This window comes from Gigantopelta aegis, chromosome 4, assembly GCF_016097555.1.
Source record: "Gigantopelta aegis isolate Gae_Host chromosome 4, Gae_host_genome, whole genome shotgun sequence".
NCBI lineage: Eukaryota > Metazoa > Mollusca > Gastropoda > Neomphalida > Peltospiridae > Gigantopelta > Gigantopelta aegis.
The window spans coordinates 112600001-112614271 of record NC_054702.1 but is presented as its reverse complement, the minus strand read 5'-3'; the positions used below and the strand labels follow the sequence as shown (position 1 = coordinate 112614271).

The following is a 14271-nucleotide window of genomic DNA, read 5'->3' as shown; positions in this document are numbered from 1 at the left end:
GTTTCGCCCACAGAGTGGTCCCTAGTTGGTCGCAGAATTCCAAAATCGCAAGAGCTTTGCGACCCAAAGTCTCCGATTTGGTTCCACCCCAACGATTGAGATATGCCACTACCGACGTATTGTCGCATCTCAACAGAATTCGACGGTGTCGAAGAACACACCGGAAATGAAGACAGGCACGATGCACTGCCTCCATCTCCAAACAGTTGATATGAAGCTTCCTCTCGGAGAGATTCCATACCCCTGAAATGTGTTGATCCAACAGATGCGCCCCGTACCCGTGCAGCGACGCATCCGTGAACAGGATCAGATCCGGAGCAGGGGGGTGCAACGGAACCGATAGGGACATGCACTTGTCCGACAGGCACTCCTGTATCGGATGAGTGAACCATGGGCCCAGAGGCACTATCGTGTCCCAATTGTGACCGTCCCACCGTGGGGACAAATGCCACTGGAGTGGTCGTTTGAATCGTCTGAACCGCACGATCAATGAGGCCAGAGATTCGAGGTGGCCCAACACCACGTGGAGAGATCGTACCGTAGTACTTTGCTCCCCCATCAAACGTCGCGCCGACGTTTGGAAATTGTGGATACGCGCATCGGTGGGACGAACCGACGCTACCACAAGATCGAAGACCACTCCGAGATATGTGAAAATCTGAGCCGGCGTTAACTCCGATTTCACCCAATTGGGAATAAAACCCAATTGGAGGATCGTGTCCAAAACCAACCCGACATTGGTCTGACACTCCTGTTGCGACGAAGCTGGGATCAACCAATCGTCCAGATAGGTATGCATTCGAACCCCTAACAAATGAACATGACCTACCACCGCTTTTACCACACGTGTAAAAGCATGGGGACTCGTCGCCAAACCGAACGGAAGCACACGAAACTCGTACGCTTTCCCGTCGAACAGGAAGCGCAGAAACTTCCAAAACGCCTTGTGCACCGGGACATGGAGGTATGCGTCTTTCAGATCGATCGACACAGCCCACTCCCCAATTTGAAGCAGGTTCCGGACCGAATGAACCGTTTCCATTTTCATGGAAGGAACATCGACGTAGACGTTCAGTGGCTTCAAATTTAGGATTGGTCTCCATTCCCCATTTTTCTTCCGGGCGAAGAAAAGATGAGAATAAAATCCCGGAGTGTCCAGACTGACTCTCTGGATGGCCCCTTTGTCGAGAAACTCGGCAATCATACTCTCCACTAAAACGCGCCGATCCGCGGACGGTAACGGCGGCATTCTCGGAGTGGAAGTAAGAGGGGGGCTCGAAGAAAAGGGTATTTTGTAACCGTGGTCGAACGACCGACAGAACCCAGGGGTCGAGACCAGGCAGCTTGCACCAATTTCGAAGGAAATGGCGGAGCCCTGCCCCCCACGGGTATGTTTGCTAACGGTACCTCCGAAAGCAACTGCCGATCGTTCACGTACCCTCACCCCAACCGCTTACCACCCGTAGGCGCAACGCCTTTGGTGGACTGAGAACGGAACGCAGTACGACGTTTGCGTCCTCGCTTAGCGGAAGACGGGTTGTTACCTGGTTGCCTCCTAGTGTCAGGAACCCTAGGGATCTGAGCCGACTGTAAAAAAGCAGCCTTTTTTACAGGAGGAGGCTTGAACCCCGAAAACGTGGACCGACGTTTACCAGAGGTTGAGGGTCGAGTGTTCGGGACTGGTCGCGACAAATCCTTGTCTAGGACAATATTAAAATCGGGACCGAAAAGTAAATTTTCCCGTACCGAACGTGTACGAAAAAACGTCTTCGCAACGTTTGACGCACTCAAACCCGCCAGGTAATGGTCACGCCGTAACAAAAGACTGTTCGCAAACAATCGGCCAGATAACTGAGCGATATGCTTAGAGGCTTTTGACGCAGCCTCCAAACAGCCTTTCGCCATCGCGGGAAGGCTCTCGACAGCCTTATCCAAGCCAAATAGGAACGTACCTAAATGGTTATTAACCTGGAACATCGACTTAGCCAGCCGTTCGAACGATTCCAGATCCGCGATTGGCAATGACACATGCGGCGATGGGGAACAAGCGGCTCGGACACTAGCGGGAACGACCGCCGGATGTTCGAGAAAATCCGCCCCCAACGTCTCATAGGAGTCGGCACGAAAAATGCGCGCTCCCGTTAGGATTTTCCCCGTAGGCAGTGCCGTTGGGTACTCATCAACACCCACTCCCAGGATACGATCACTGCCAGTGATCAACACATCAATGTCACAAAGTGAACTGTGCGCCTCCTGTGCAAGTGGTAAACCCGACTCCTCACGAGGAGTGACCAAATTCAAAGAACGGTTCCCGAAGGAGACACCCTTGAATGTAGGCTGGGCCTCAACCTGAGGTATAGCGTCCCCGCATACCTGTCGGACCTGGTCCCTGACAAAAGCCAGAACCGCCGGATAATCGCACTCCTCCTCTACTTCCGAACCGAAGTGAGAGAGAGCTGGGTCAGCGACAGAATCCGGTCCAACCGACGCTTCCTCTGAAGCCAGGTCACTGTCCACTGGATCCCGAAGATCGATATGGACTCCTCCCCCTAATCGAGACGCCCCTGGGGCAGCGTCTCCCGAGACGGAAACAATAGGAACCGAACGACAATCCCTAACTGCATCGTCAAACTGCTGTCGAGACGCAGTTTCTGCTGGTTTTGGCGGAAAACCGGGGGGGGGGGGGGGGGGAATGGGAGCCGCACCCGTCGGTCCCGTCTGCGAAAGCAATGATCCCAACTGAGGCGAAGCGTTCAAAAATTCCACAAAACTCCGAAACAACGTTTCCTGAAAGCCTAACGGTCGTTCCTGCGCCAAGTGCGGAACGGTCGGAGTTTGCGGCCACAGAGTACCCCCAACCGAGGGGTATCTGCGCGAACCTCGTCCTCTATCGAGTAAAGTCGAAGAGGTAGGGACCAAAGACGGTGCAAACTGTGAGGAGATGTCCGTTGCTACCGAAGTCACCGGACCCTTGGGGTAAACATATGCAAACGGAGGACCCAAACGGGATGAGTCCTCCACCCAACGGTAAACATCGGTCGGGATGCCATCAGAGACGGATCCCGGCATCGGAACAACTGGCTCAGTTCGAAGCAAACTGGCAGAACTCTCCTCGGGCCTTGAGAATGCTGAGGTGCCGAAGCGACTGTCAGCAATCGAAGGCAAAGTCGGGGCCACCTGCTCTGCGGACGAAGCAGTGGACCTATGCACAACGGAGTGCATGTGCTCGGTAACCGATGAAGTCGTCAAAACCGGTGCCGCGACGACTCCACCCTGCCCCCCTTCTGTTTGTAAAGGTAACCGTAACGACGATGGCGACGCCCGCGACGAAGCCACACAAACAGAAGAAGGCGCCGTCACTAACGAAGACGGCTCACGTACCACGGTCACAATAGGAGCCCGGGGGGGCGCTCCCGAAGTATCTGTAACTGTACTCGTAACACGGACCGAAGAAGAAACACCCTTGTGTTTCCCCCCTTTCCGGACACTTTTAGAAGTGTCTACAGACTTATGGGACCTACCCACTAAGTCCGACTTGCCGACTACTGCCGAAGCAGACGACAAGATTTTGCTGGTACCCGAAACCCTGAGTCTGCGAACCGAACCGAACCCACTGGTCAGGAGACCACGTGGCGCAGATCTCACACTGACGGTCTTGAGAACAAGACCGACAGTCCGGACACAACACGTGTGTGTCTTTACGTCGTAAAAGAAATGGACAACCATCTCGCGCACAAACTTTCCGTGCGCTAGCTGTCAACGAACTCGCGTCGGACATGGTAAATTCAACACAGAATTCCCAACTACCAACCGTATGTCAAGTTCAACCAAAAAAACAAACACAAAATTACAAGTAAAGAAAACTTTTTGCCAAAGCTTAACAGGTGTTAACAGGTGGACTGCAGAATTGAGAATGAAGTTACAGGTAGCCCGTGCAAGGATAGCATTGCGCATATCCGGCAAGGGAGAGAATTCTGCAGTGTGTAGGTATGACTCAGGTTGAATAGCATATTTGTTGTGCTAGCACAGTAAGTTGAATAAGCTACATCCTAGAAAGGAGCCAGCTAGTTTGCTCCTGCAATTAATACTCGTATAATATTACATTGGCTAAATAGGACGACTAGATATAATTCTATATTTTTGGTCATAGCTTTTTGGGACGGAATTACTTTTAAACCCGTCCGCTTCACGAACAAAGGTATTTGTGAAAAGGAATTCTATTATATGGCAGGTTTATGTCCGATTAAATACAGCATTAATAGCCGGTCGGTGTTACGTACTGGTTAATTAAATCTACAATCGCGCCTTCCCACCCAATAATATGTCAAACACAAATAGGACTAATTAATTCAAATATTTTCTTTTTTAAACAGTAGTCAGTTGTTAACTGCTATTTTTAATAGTTGTCTGTGAGAGAGGAAAACAATGGAACAAAAGTTAATATTTGTGTTTACGACATCTCAAAATATATTAAACAATGGTTACCTGGTGTCCAACAAGTGTCGAGGGTGGGATTGGGTGGGTGGGCTCAGTCACTAAATAAGCTACAAGTACATGCTGGCAGCAAAGGCTCTTCAGCATGTACGTCATCACAGACAAGACAGCACATACTACAACATTTGATATATATGAACGACAAAACTGTTATTCGCGATCAAAACCATATCTCTGCACAAAACAGTTAAATGGGTATTTGGTGAACTAATGGTTGATTACAGCCTTTGATATGTCAGTGGGACTCTTGATGAGTCAGGGAAAACCCAAAGTGTTCTCCGAGAGAGTGTTCTAGGGGAGTGCCTATCAAACTCTGCAGACCAGAGGACCGGTTATCAGGTGCCATACGCAAGCCTCCCAATGAGCGCCACATGGATGTGAATTCATTTATTAAGTTTTAATTTAAAAGTTCTGTTACTGGCGCTATAATTCTAGAAATACAAAATATTAAAATTATAGTATTTGAAAAAAAAAGAAATAACCATCGTTGAATCAACCATTCTATTTTTAAAATATACTCGGCCATTCGATAAATTTCACAAGAGGTTAAATATCAGTTTAGGGGTTGGTGGAGAGAAGATAAGAAAAACTGTATTGTCAAATTCAACTCACCAAAACAATCGCTGTCGACCACATACTGACCGAATGTCGTCTGCGAACAATCGGGCACAGACAGCATTAACATCAGCCTCGTCAACGTCATCGCCGTCGTGACAGCATACTCAGTGCTGTGACGTGTGTCGAGCTGTCTGCCAGGTATTACAGCACTGACCACCCCATCCATTACTCGGTTATTTCATACAACTTCAAGTGACTCGGTTATTTCATTTAGACTACAGTTGACTCGTTTATTTCATACGGCCTTCAAATGACCGACAATATTAGTCTGTTTGGCAAACACTAATTTTTTGCTGAACCTTACAATTCAGTATCCACAATTGTTCTTTGTGGGTTTTTTGCATCTTTGGAAGGTGCTGAATCTTCCAGGCGTAGCAAATACGGACATTACTGATACAATAACAAACTGGCGTTTTCGTTGGACCGTTAGTAAAATATTTTTTTAAAAGACTACCTTTGAAATAATATTTGTTTATTAAAAGTAAAATATCAATTCTGATCGACAAAATCAAGATCGTATCTCAACAAGGCAGACCTAAATGGTTGTGTTGGTAATAAGGTTGTTTTATTGCGTCAAGAGCAGTGGTCAAATATCCTTACGTGAGAGTGTTGACCCCTAAATGAATCCTTAAATGTATGACCAATATATCCACGGCCGTAGCTAGCGGGGGGGGGGGGGGGGGGGGGGGGGGGGGGGGGGGTGGGGGGGCAAGCATTATAATCCGGAAAGCATTACAGAAACTTAAAGAAAATTTTCTTCTTGATTGTTAAGGAGTTTTAGACTATTAACTACTCAGTTGCCCCCTCAAACAAAAAATCCTAGCTACGGTCCTGATATCTGCGTGAATAACTTTGTCTACGCTAAATACATGGTACCTTTTGATAGCCGAATTACGTTTGAGCAAGTTGCAATTACAATGACTGTAGTGTGGGCACAGTGCATTTAACTACTTATTACGGTATACCTGTTTCCGGCATGACAAACCTGTCTACTGGGTTCAGAATTTAAATCCAGGAAACAAAAAGGAATGCAATGGAAGCACTGGAAATAAATTCAAAAGGGTTTGTTCTGTGGAAAGGAATGTTGATGATCGATTACCTTAATAAATATAGGTTTAAAAAAACACTTTGATAACTACTTTTAAACATAAATAAATAAATGGTGAAGATGGAATGAATGAATAGGTGAGTGGGATTATAGATGGATGGATGGATGGAAAGGTGGGAGGATGAATAGATGGATGGATGTCTAAATTCGACATACCAGAATACTTGGGGTTGACCGCATGTTGATTACGAAGAAATGGAGACTGAACTCATTATTAACATCTCCATCGTGACAGCTAACATCCAGAGTCGCCGTGTCGTAAACCACGCATAACAATATAAACAAGAGGTCTCCCTCGTCCGTTAACCTCTATATTTTATTGTCACGGTGACAGACAACTCGGCAATGCTGACACAGTATACTTGTAAACAAATGTATCATGGCATCCTCAGCACTCTCTGGGGCGGGATGTAGCTCGATGGTAAAGCGCTAGTTTGTTGTACGACAGGTTGTAAGATCGATCACCCTCAATGGATTCGATGCCCCACGACTGGTATATCAAATATTGTGGTAGGTAATTTATGAAGTGCACTGCTCAAATACATAACAAAACTCTCAATATAGCCACATTGGGATAATCCACTTTGTCGACGGGGAAAATAAAATAAACAACTTTGGATCCTTGTATAAAAGGTCATAATGGTCATATTAACGACCGAGATTCATATACAATTGAAGAAAATACTGTGTGAGATTTAATATCTGGTACCACACGGAGATATCTCACATTTAAAAGTATCTGAATAGCTTCCCCATGGTTACATTCCAGAAGCTAAATTGCCCACTGAAATTAACAACACCTAAATTGATTTCCTAAACTGTGCAATCTGTCAAATATTGATTTTCCTGATTCTGCCATTAAGGTTAGACAGAACAGTATAACGTCAAAAACATTTATCATAATTATCCATGTGTCAAAATAACCATGCATATGTAGACACCAAATAGCCATAGTTTAAATACATGCGATCATTGAAGAAACATTCCTTTCTTTTCCGGTCTCTAACATATTCAGTGGCAATGCAAGGACGTTTTTTTCATAGGCAGAGCATGGTGCAGTGCTCGCCTGTGGTGTGATAAGTTGCAGGATCGAACCCTCTCGGCAGATACATCGTGTTTTCCCCCATCGCAACCATTGCCCGATGTCTGGTAAACCAAATGCAATGGTATATGCCTTTTTGCCCGAATATAAAAGGTCATTTGCTGCATTTTAATTGTAGCATGTAGTGACAGTTGATTTTATGACACCATGCCCAACTACCAAAATAAATTATAATTAGATAAAACAATAACATGGTTTAAAATTGGCTGAGGTGTCTAACATCCATTCCTTATTGTTGTAAAAAGAACCTGCAAGAATATATTTGAATTACCACCTTGACAGTGTGTACTCACTGCACTAAGTTTGTGATAGACTCAACAAAAGGAGCTCCCTACAAATTCAGCAATAAAGCCATACACCCCTTTAATAATACAAAAGCCCACACACATACAGATACACACACATACACATACAGACAGACTCACACACACACACACACACACATACACACACGCATACGCGCGCGCATGCAAACACACACATATATACACACACCTCAAACAGAACTAAAGAGAAAGACACAAACGTGTAATACTTTATTGCTCCACATATTCAAATATTAACTAAAGAGAAAGACACAAACGTGTAATACTTTATTGCTCCACATATTCAATGATTAACCATCCAATATTTCTGATTATTTATTATGAATATTTTGGAGTTTCAACAAAACTAAACTTTTTCCTTTGACATGTATACAAAATAATGTATTGTACATGGCTGCTACAAGCAATATGTCAAAGCAGTGTAGTAAAGATAAAACAATGATGCAATAAGCAATAAGCCCTTAACTAGTCTATACAGTCAAGATTCACATGTAAATCAAATCATAGCTTGTACTATAATGCCCTATTATTAATAATCATTATACGAATACACAAATCAAAACTAGACACACACACAATATATATATATATATACACACACACACACACACACACACACACATAATTAAATCATTTAAAAACAATAATTATAACAGTGGTGATGGTTTTAAGTATTTATTAATCATTTTATACTTGGAGAAGGAAATAAAGGAACGCTTGGTATTGATGACCAAATTTAACTCACTATAATATATACTGACGTCATATTGTCTGTATAAGAAAAAAGCTGTAATGTTGGATTGAATGCCAGCAATGGTAGGTTAGATGCACATAACATAGTTAACTTCCCGACACTATGGATGGGACTTTTGGTTTCAGTCAGTTTTTTCTGTTAGTGTTGGTGTGGTCCCTTACTTCTTTCCATCAGTATATAATCATCATGGTAATATACAAATGAGAATTGCATAACAAACATGATATATAAGAATTACACAATAAAATATATATAATTACATCATATTTTTTAAAACGAAAGAGACACAAATGTTGGCTACTGTTCCAACAGCAATCCCACCCTGTAACGTCCTTTAATGATACAACTGTTCAATTTCTAAGTCACAAATTAAAATAAACTGCCACATTACCTAATAAACATCACAAAATTGAATATGGTGTATATATTTATAGATATAACTTTCCTTTTCAATATACAGCAGGACAAAAAAAGGTGATCCATCTTGGGGGAAAAGTTAAATATTTTTATTTTTATTATTTAAACTGTTACATCCATATGTTACTTATGCTGCACATTCTGTTTCCCAGTTTGTTGCTGTGGCTAATATAAGAACAAGAATGTATGGAGGCAGCTTTATATTTCATCTCTAGAATGCCTGTTTTCAAAAGTCTCTGTAGTGTTTTATTATGCTACCCAGTAAACATAATACTGTATATTATATTAAAAAAAAGACTCACTCAGCCATAAGAAACTGCCTTTAAAACTATGATTCAGAGAAGCTACAAAAAACTAATATACAGTGGAGAATATTACACTACCCAAGAATCAATATCCCAGTTGATAGCATTATTCAACTTATAGCAGTCATAATATGATAAAAGAAATGCAACACGTTTTTTTGCATAGCATTGCAAGGTCTGGTGGATGGTGAAATCACATTTAACACAATCAACAACACTGCAGTTATTAACAGCTGTGTTTAAGGAATTCCAATCAATAAAAAATCAATCAGAATGAAACACTAGACAGTTTCTTGACTATACCACCGTTTGCCGATCGTTGAGCTTGCAGATTTGACATTGTCATGATGCAGGAGGTGTATCCATATCATAAGTTGGCCTGTTGTAAAACAAAATACCACTGTAACAGTTGCAATGTAAATCAATGAAGGACAGCTAACACACACACACACACACACACACACACACACACACACACACACACAAACAAACACACACATACACACATATACACACACACACACACTGTAGATCAAGAAGGTTTTGCAAACAAATTGTGAAAACTGCACACGCATGACTGCAATACTTTATTCACTTTTACATGGTAACTTTGTTACAAGTAAAAGAACAAAAACTAAATAAATACATAACTATCAATTGCATTATTACCATGTAATTCAGTAATCAGAACAAACACCACCCCTACCCCCCAAAAACAAATTTGTTTGATTCATCACTAGTAATAACTGCTCAACTATGTCTACACAGTTGTTGGGTGTTCGATTCAAGTTGAGATGAGAGCATACAAAACCCAAAGATGTCAGTCACACACAGCTATTCCTTTGAGATGAGAGCAAACAAAACCCAAAGATGTCAGTCATACACGACTATCCCTTTGAGATGATAGCATACAAAACCCACATATGTCAGTCACACACAGCTATTCCTTTGAGATGAGAGCAAACAAAACTCACAGATGTCAGTCACACACGACTATCCCTTTGAGATGATAGCATACAAAACCCACAGATGTCAGTCATACACAGCTATCAGGTGCGTGCGCCGGGAGGGGGGGGGGGGGGGGTTGGGGTCGAAACCCACCCCCCTGCTCCAGGCGGAAAAAAAATTCATATCCCGATTTTTTACATTCCTGTGAATCCTGGGGTCAATTTTTTCAAAATTTCCGGGGGGAGGGCCCCATAGACACCCCGCCACGGGCTTCGCGCCTGCGGCGCTCGCGGTGTTCGGCTTCGCCAGACACCTCGACCCCACCCCCCCGCAAAATTTCCTGCGCACGCCCCTGACTATTCCTTTGATGAGAGCAAGCAAAACCCACATGTCATTCACACACAGCTATTCCTTTGAGATAAGAGCATACAAAACCCAAAGATGTCAGTCACACACAGCTATTCCTTTGAGATGAAAGCAAGCAAAACCCACATATGTCGGTCACACACAGCTATTCCTCTGAGATGAGAGCAAGCAAAACCCAAAGATGTCAGTCACACACAAATATTCCTTTGAGATGAGAGCATACAAAACCCAAAGATGTCAGTCACACACAGCTATTCCTTTGAGATGAGAGCAAGCAAAACCCAAAAATGTCAGTCACACCCAGCTATTCCTTTGAGATGAAAGCAAGCAAAACGCAAAGATGTCAGTCACACACAAATAGTCCTTTGAGATGAGAGCATACAAAACCCAAAGATGTCAGTCACACACAGCTATTTCTTTGAGATGAGAGCAAGCAAAACCCAAAGATGTCAGTCACACACAGCTATTCCTTTGAGATGAGAGCAAGCAAAACCCAAAGATGTCAGTCACACACAGCTATTCCTTTGAGATGAGAGCAAGCAAAACCCACAGATGTCAGTCACACACAGCTATTCCTTTGAGATGAGAGCAAGCAAAACCCACATATGTCAGTCACACACAGCTATTCCTTTGAGATGAGAGCAAGCAAAACCCACAGATGTCAGTCACACACAGATATTCCTTTGAGATGAGAGCAACACACCCAAAGATGTCAGTCACACACAGATATTCCTTTGAGATGAGAGCATACAAAACCCAAAGATGTCAGTCACACACAGCTATTCCTTTGAGATGAGAGCAAGCAAAACCCAAAGATGTCAGTCACACACAGCTATTCCTTTGAGATGAGAGCAAGCAAAACCCACAGATGTCAGTCACACAGATATTCCTTTGAGATGAGAGCATACAAAACCCAAAGATGTCAGTCACACACAGCTATTCCTTTGAGATGAGAGCAAGCAAAACCCACAGATGTCAGTCACACACAGCTATTCCTTTGAGATGAGAGCAAGCAAAACCCACATATGTCAGTCACACACAGCTATTCCTTTGAGTTGAGAGCAAGCAAAACCCACAGATGTCAGTCACAGACAGATATTCCTTTGAGATGAGAGCAAACAAAACCCAAAGATGTCAGCCACACACAGCTATTCCTTTGTCTTTTTGACAAGTGTCTAACACAGATGCCAGTCACACACAACTATTCCTTTGCCTTTTGACAGGTGTGTAACACAGATGCCAGTCACAAACAACTATCCCTTTGAAATGAGAGCAAACAAAACCCACAGATGCCAGTCACACACAGATATTCCATTGAGATCAGAGCAAACAAAACCCAAAGATGCCAGTCACACACAGATATTCCATTGAGATCAGAGCAAACAAAACCCACAGATGCCAGTCACATACAACTACATGTATTCCTTTGTCTTTTGACAAGTGTCTAACACAGATGTCAGTCACACACAACTATCCCTTTGAGATCAGAGCAAACAAAACCCACAGATGCCAGTCACACACAGATATTCCATTGAGATCAGAGCAAACAAAACCCAAAGATGCCAGTCACACACAGATATTCCTTTGAGATGAGAGCAAGCAAAACCCACAGATGTCAGTCACACACAGCTATTCCTTTGTCTTTTGACAAGTGTCTAGCACAGACGCCAGTCACACACAACTATCCCTTTGAGATCAGAGCAAACAAAACCCACATATGCCAGTCACACACAGCTATTCCATTGAGATCAGAGCAAACAAAATCCACAGATGCCACTCTCACACAACTATATACATGTATTCCTTTGTCTTTCGACATGTGTTTAACACAGGATACAACCCACTGACCATGATTGGGTTTGATTACATGGCTTTTTAAAACATCCATATATCAGTGGGTAACCTTAAAGGCTTTCTGTATGTTACATGTAGCTAATAAGCTTAATGATGTTAACTGGAACAGCACATGGTGTGTCACACACAGTTTGTAGCTTGTAATCATTCAGTTCAATGCTGAATTTAAAAACAATTGTGTTTGAAGTTAATTATTTTTTGTTATCTTTGAGTAACCGCTAATATCACAATACATTGTATATGTGCTAGTTGACAGTGCAATACTTTCTATATGCAGTTTGGGCTACTTCCGGCATTTCAAGATGCATAATGCTTCTACAGTGGTTGTGTATTCTATAGATATGATACACATACATAAAAACAGTACTGTATCTGTATTGAGCTACCTGGTGAGAATTTTAAACAAAACAATTTAAAGCTAGACATCCTCTGAATTACTGAAACACACACACATCAATGTCTTATCAACCTGCCTGTAAAGAAAACTTTTAAAATCATTCATATGAATAAAAACACAGCTGCAGAGCTCACTGGGCAAAACATTAAGTGATTAATTCTCCCTTAACTTAGATTGTGGAAGCCATTTAAAATAAAATCATATTGATTTGTAATCTTTTTGTAATTATTTTTTTTGAAAAACTCAATCTCCTTGAACTAGTCTCTTGGAAGTGATTGGGTGCCAGAGAGATAGCTCTCCTTAAATAGGGAGGTTTGCAGCTGCATAATCAGTTTAATCATTCAGTAAGGAAAACCTCCACTTAAGACATACATGTACATGTAACTAAAACCAGAATCATTAATAACTGTTAAAACAAAAATGTAAAAAGCACCCATACCTACCATAATATAGAGTGAGCTGTTACTTTGTTAACCATAGTATTCATTAGAAAATAAAATTATTATATACATTAGTAGCTATAAATACCTTTTTATTTTTTTTATTTTTTTAATGAACAAGATACATACTTTTTGATTCAGTTAATACAGTTTACATTCTTGAACATCAACAAACCTTTCAAAGTGGTTACAGCATTAATAAAATAAACACTGTCGACAGTGGAAAGAAAAGAAATGTGGAACAACAACCCCCAGCTATAGCAATCAATGAATTAATGTTTAACGACACACCAGCACAAATCATATATTGGTTATTGGGCAACTCCCCACTGTAGGAGTTTAGCTTCCTAACTGAGACACCTACATGACCTCGCCGAGAATGAAAGAAGAAATCCACCTCACAAATTAAAAGATTATTTAACAACCTCTGTAAGAATATGCTGTCACCAATTATATGTTTAGTAATTCCCAAGTTATGCTATAATACACAAATGCTTCAACAAGCAGTTGAAAACCGTTTCCACAATCATATCTACATGTATTATGCAAAAGAAAAGAAATGCAAAGCTCTAGTTTATTTATTTTTAACCATCAGTGGTCACATGCATGTGACATAGATCATATACAGGCTATAAAAACAGAACAAATGTGAAGACCACTATTTGTAGAGTACCGGATGGGTATACTATAAATATTAATGACAGAAAATGTTAGTTATGAACCAGTTTCCAATGATACACATCTATAGAGAATGCTTCCATCATATCATGTTCTCGGTCATCTACAGAGAAGATTAGTGTTAGATGGTGTTATATAAGGAGTTATACCATGCCATGATGTACTACATAATACCTCATTACAGTACCTCATGCTCAGAATTGGTGAATATAATACATGAAATAATTACCTAGATACACATTACAAACGCTGAAATACAAAGTCCGCACTGATATAGTATAAACTCAAACATCACCTTCCTTACCCACCATCAGGTACCAAGATATCTGTCATATATTAATATACTCATCTTATTTTCTAAATAAATATATAGTTTTTATTAAAATTAAACTAAGACACAGTTAAATGAAATATTTGTAGCAATAACAATTATCAATCCTTAAGGCAAACTGTGAACAGATATT

General features: G+C 41.8%; 1 protein-coding gene across 2 annotated transcripts in view; it reads right to left on the bottom strand.

Moving 5' to 3' along the window:
- Positions 1–7845: 7845 nt before the first annotated feature.
- Positions 7846–14271, bottom strand: part of LOC121371807 (catalase-like) — a 31633-nt gene continuing 25207 nt past the window's right edge. The window contains exons 12-13 of one of the 2 annotated variants that reach the window (XM_041497976.1): positions 14037–14056; positions 7846–9503 (exon numbers count right to left, since the gene is read on the bottom strand). In XM_041497976.1, coding sequence (XP_041353910.1) covers positions 14048–14056 — 9 coding nt within the window. In that variant the 3' untranslated portion in view covers positions 7846–9503; positions 14037–14047. The remainder of the gene's footprint in view (positions 9504–14036; positions 14057–14271) is intronic. The other variant, XM_041497975.1, reaches the window with a different exon arrangement.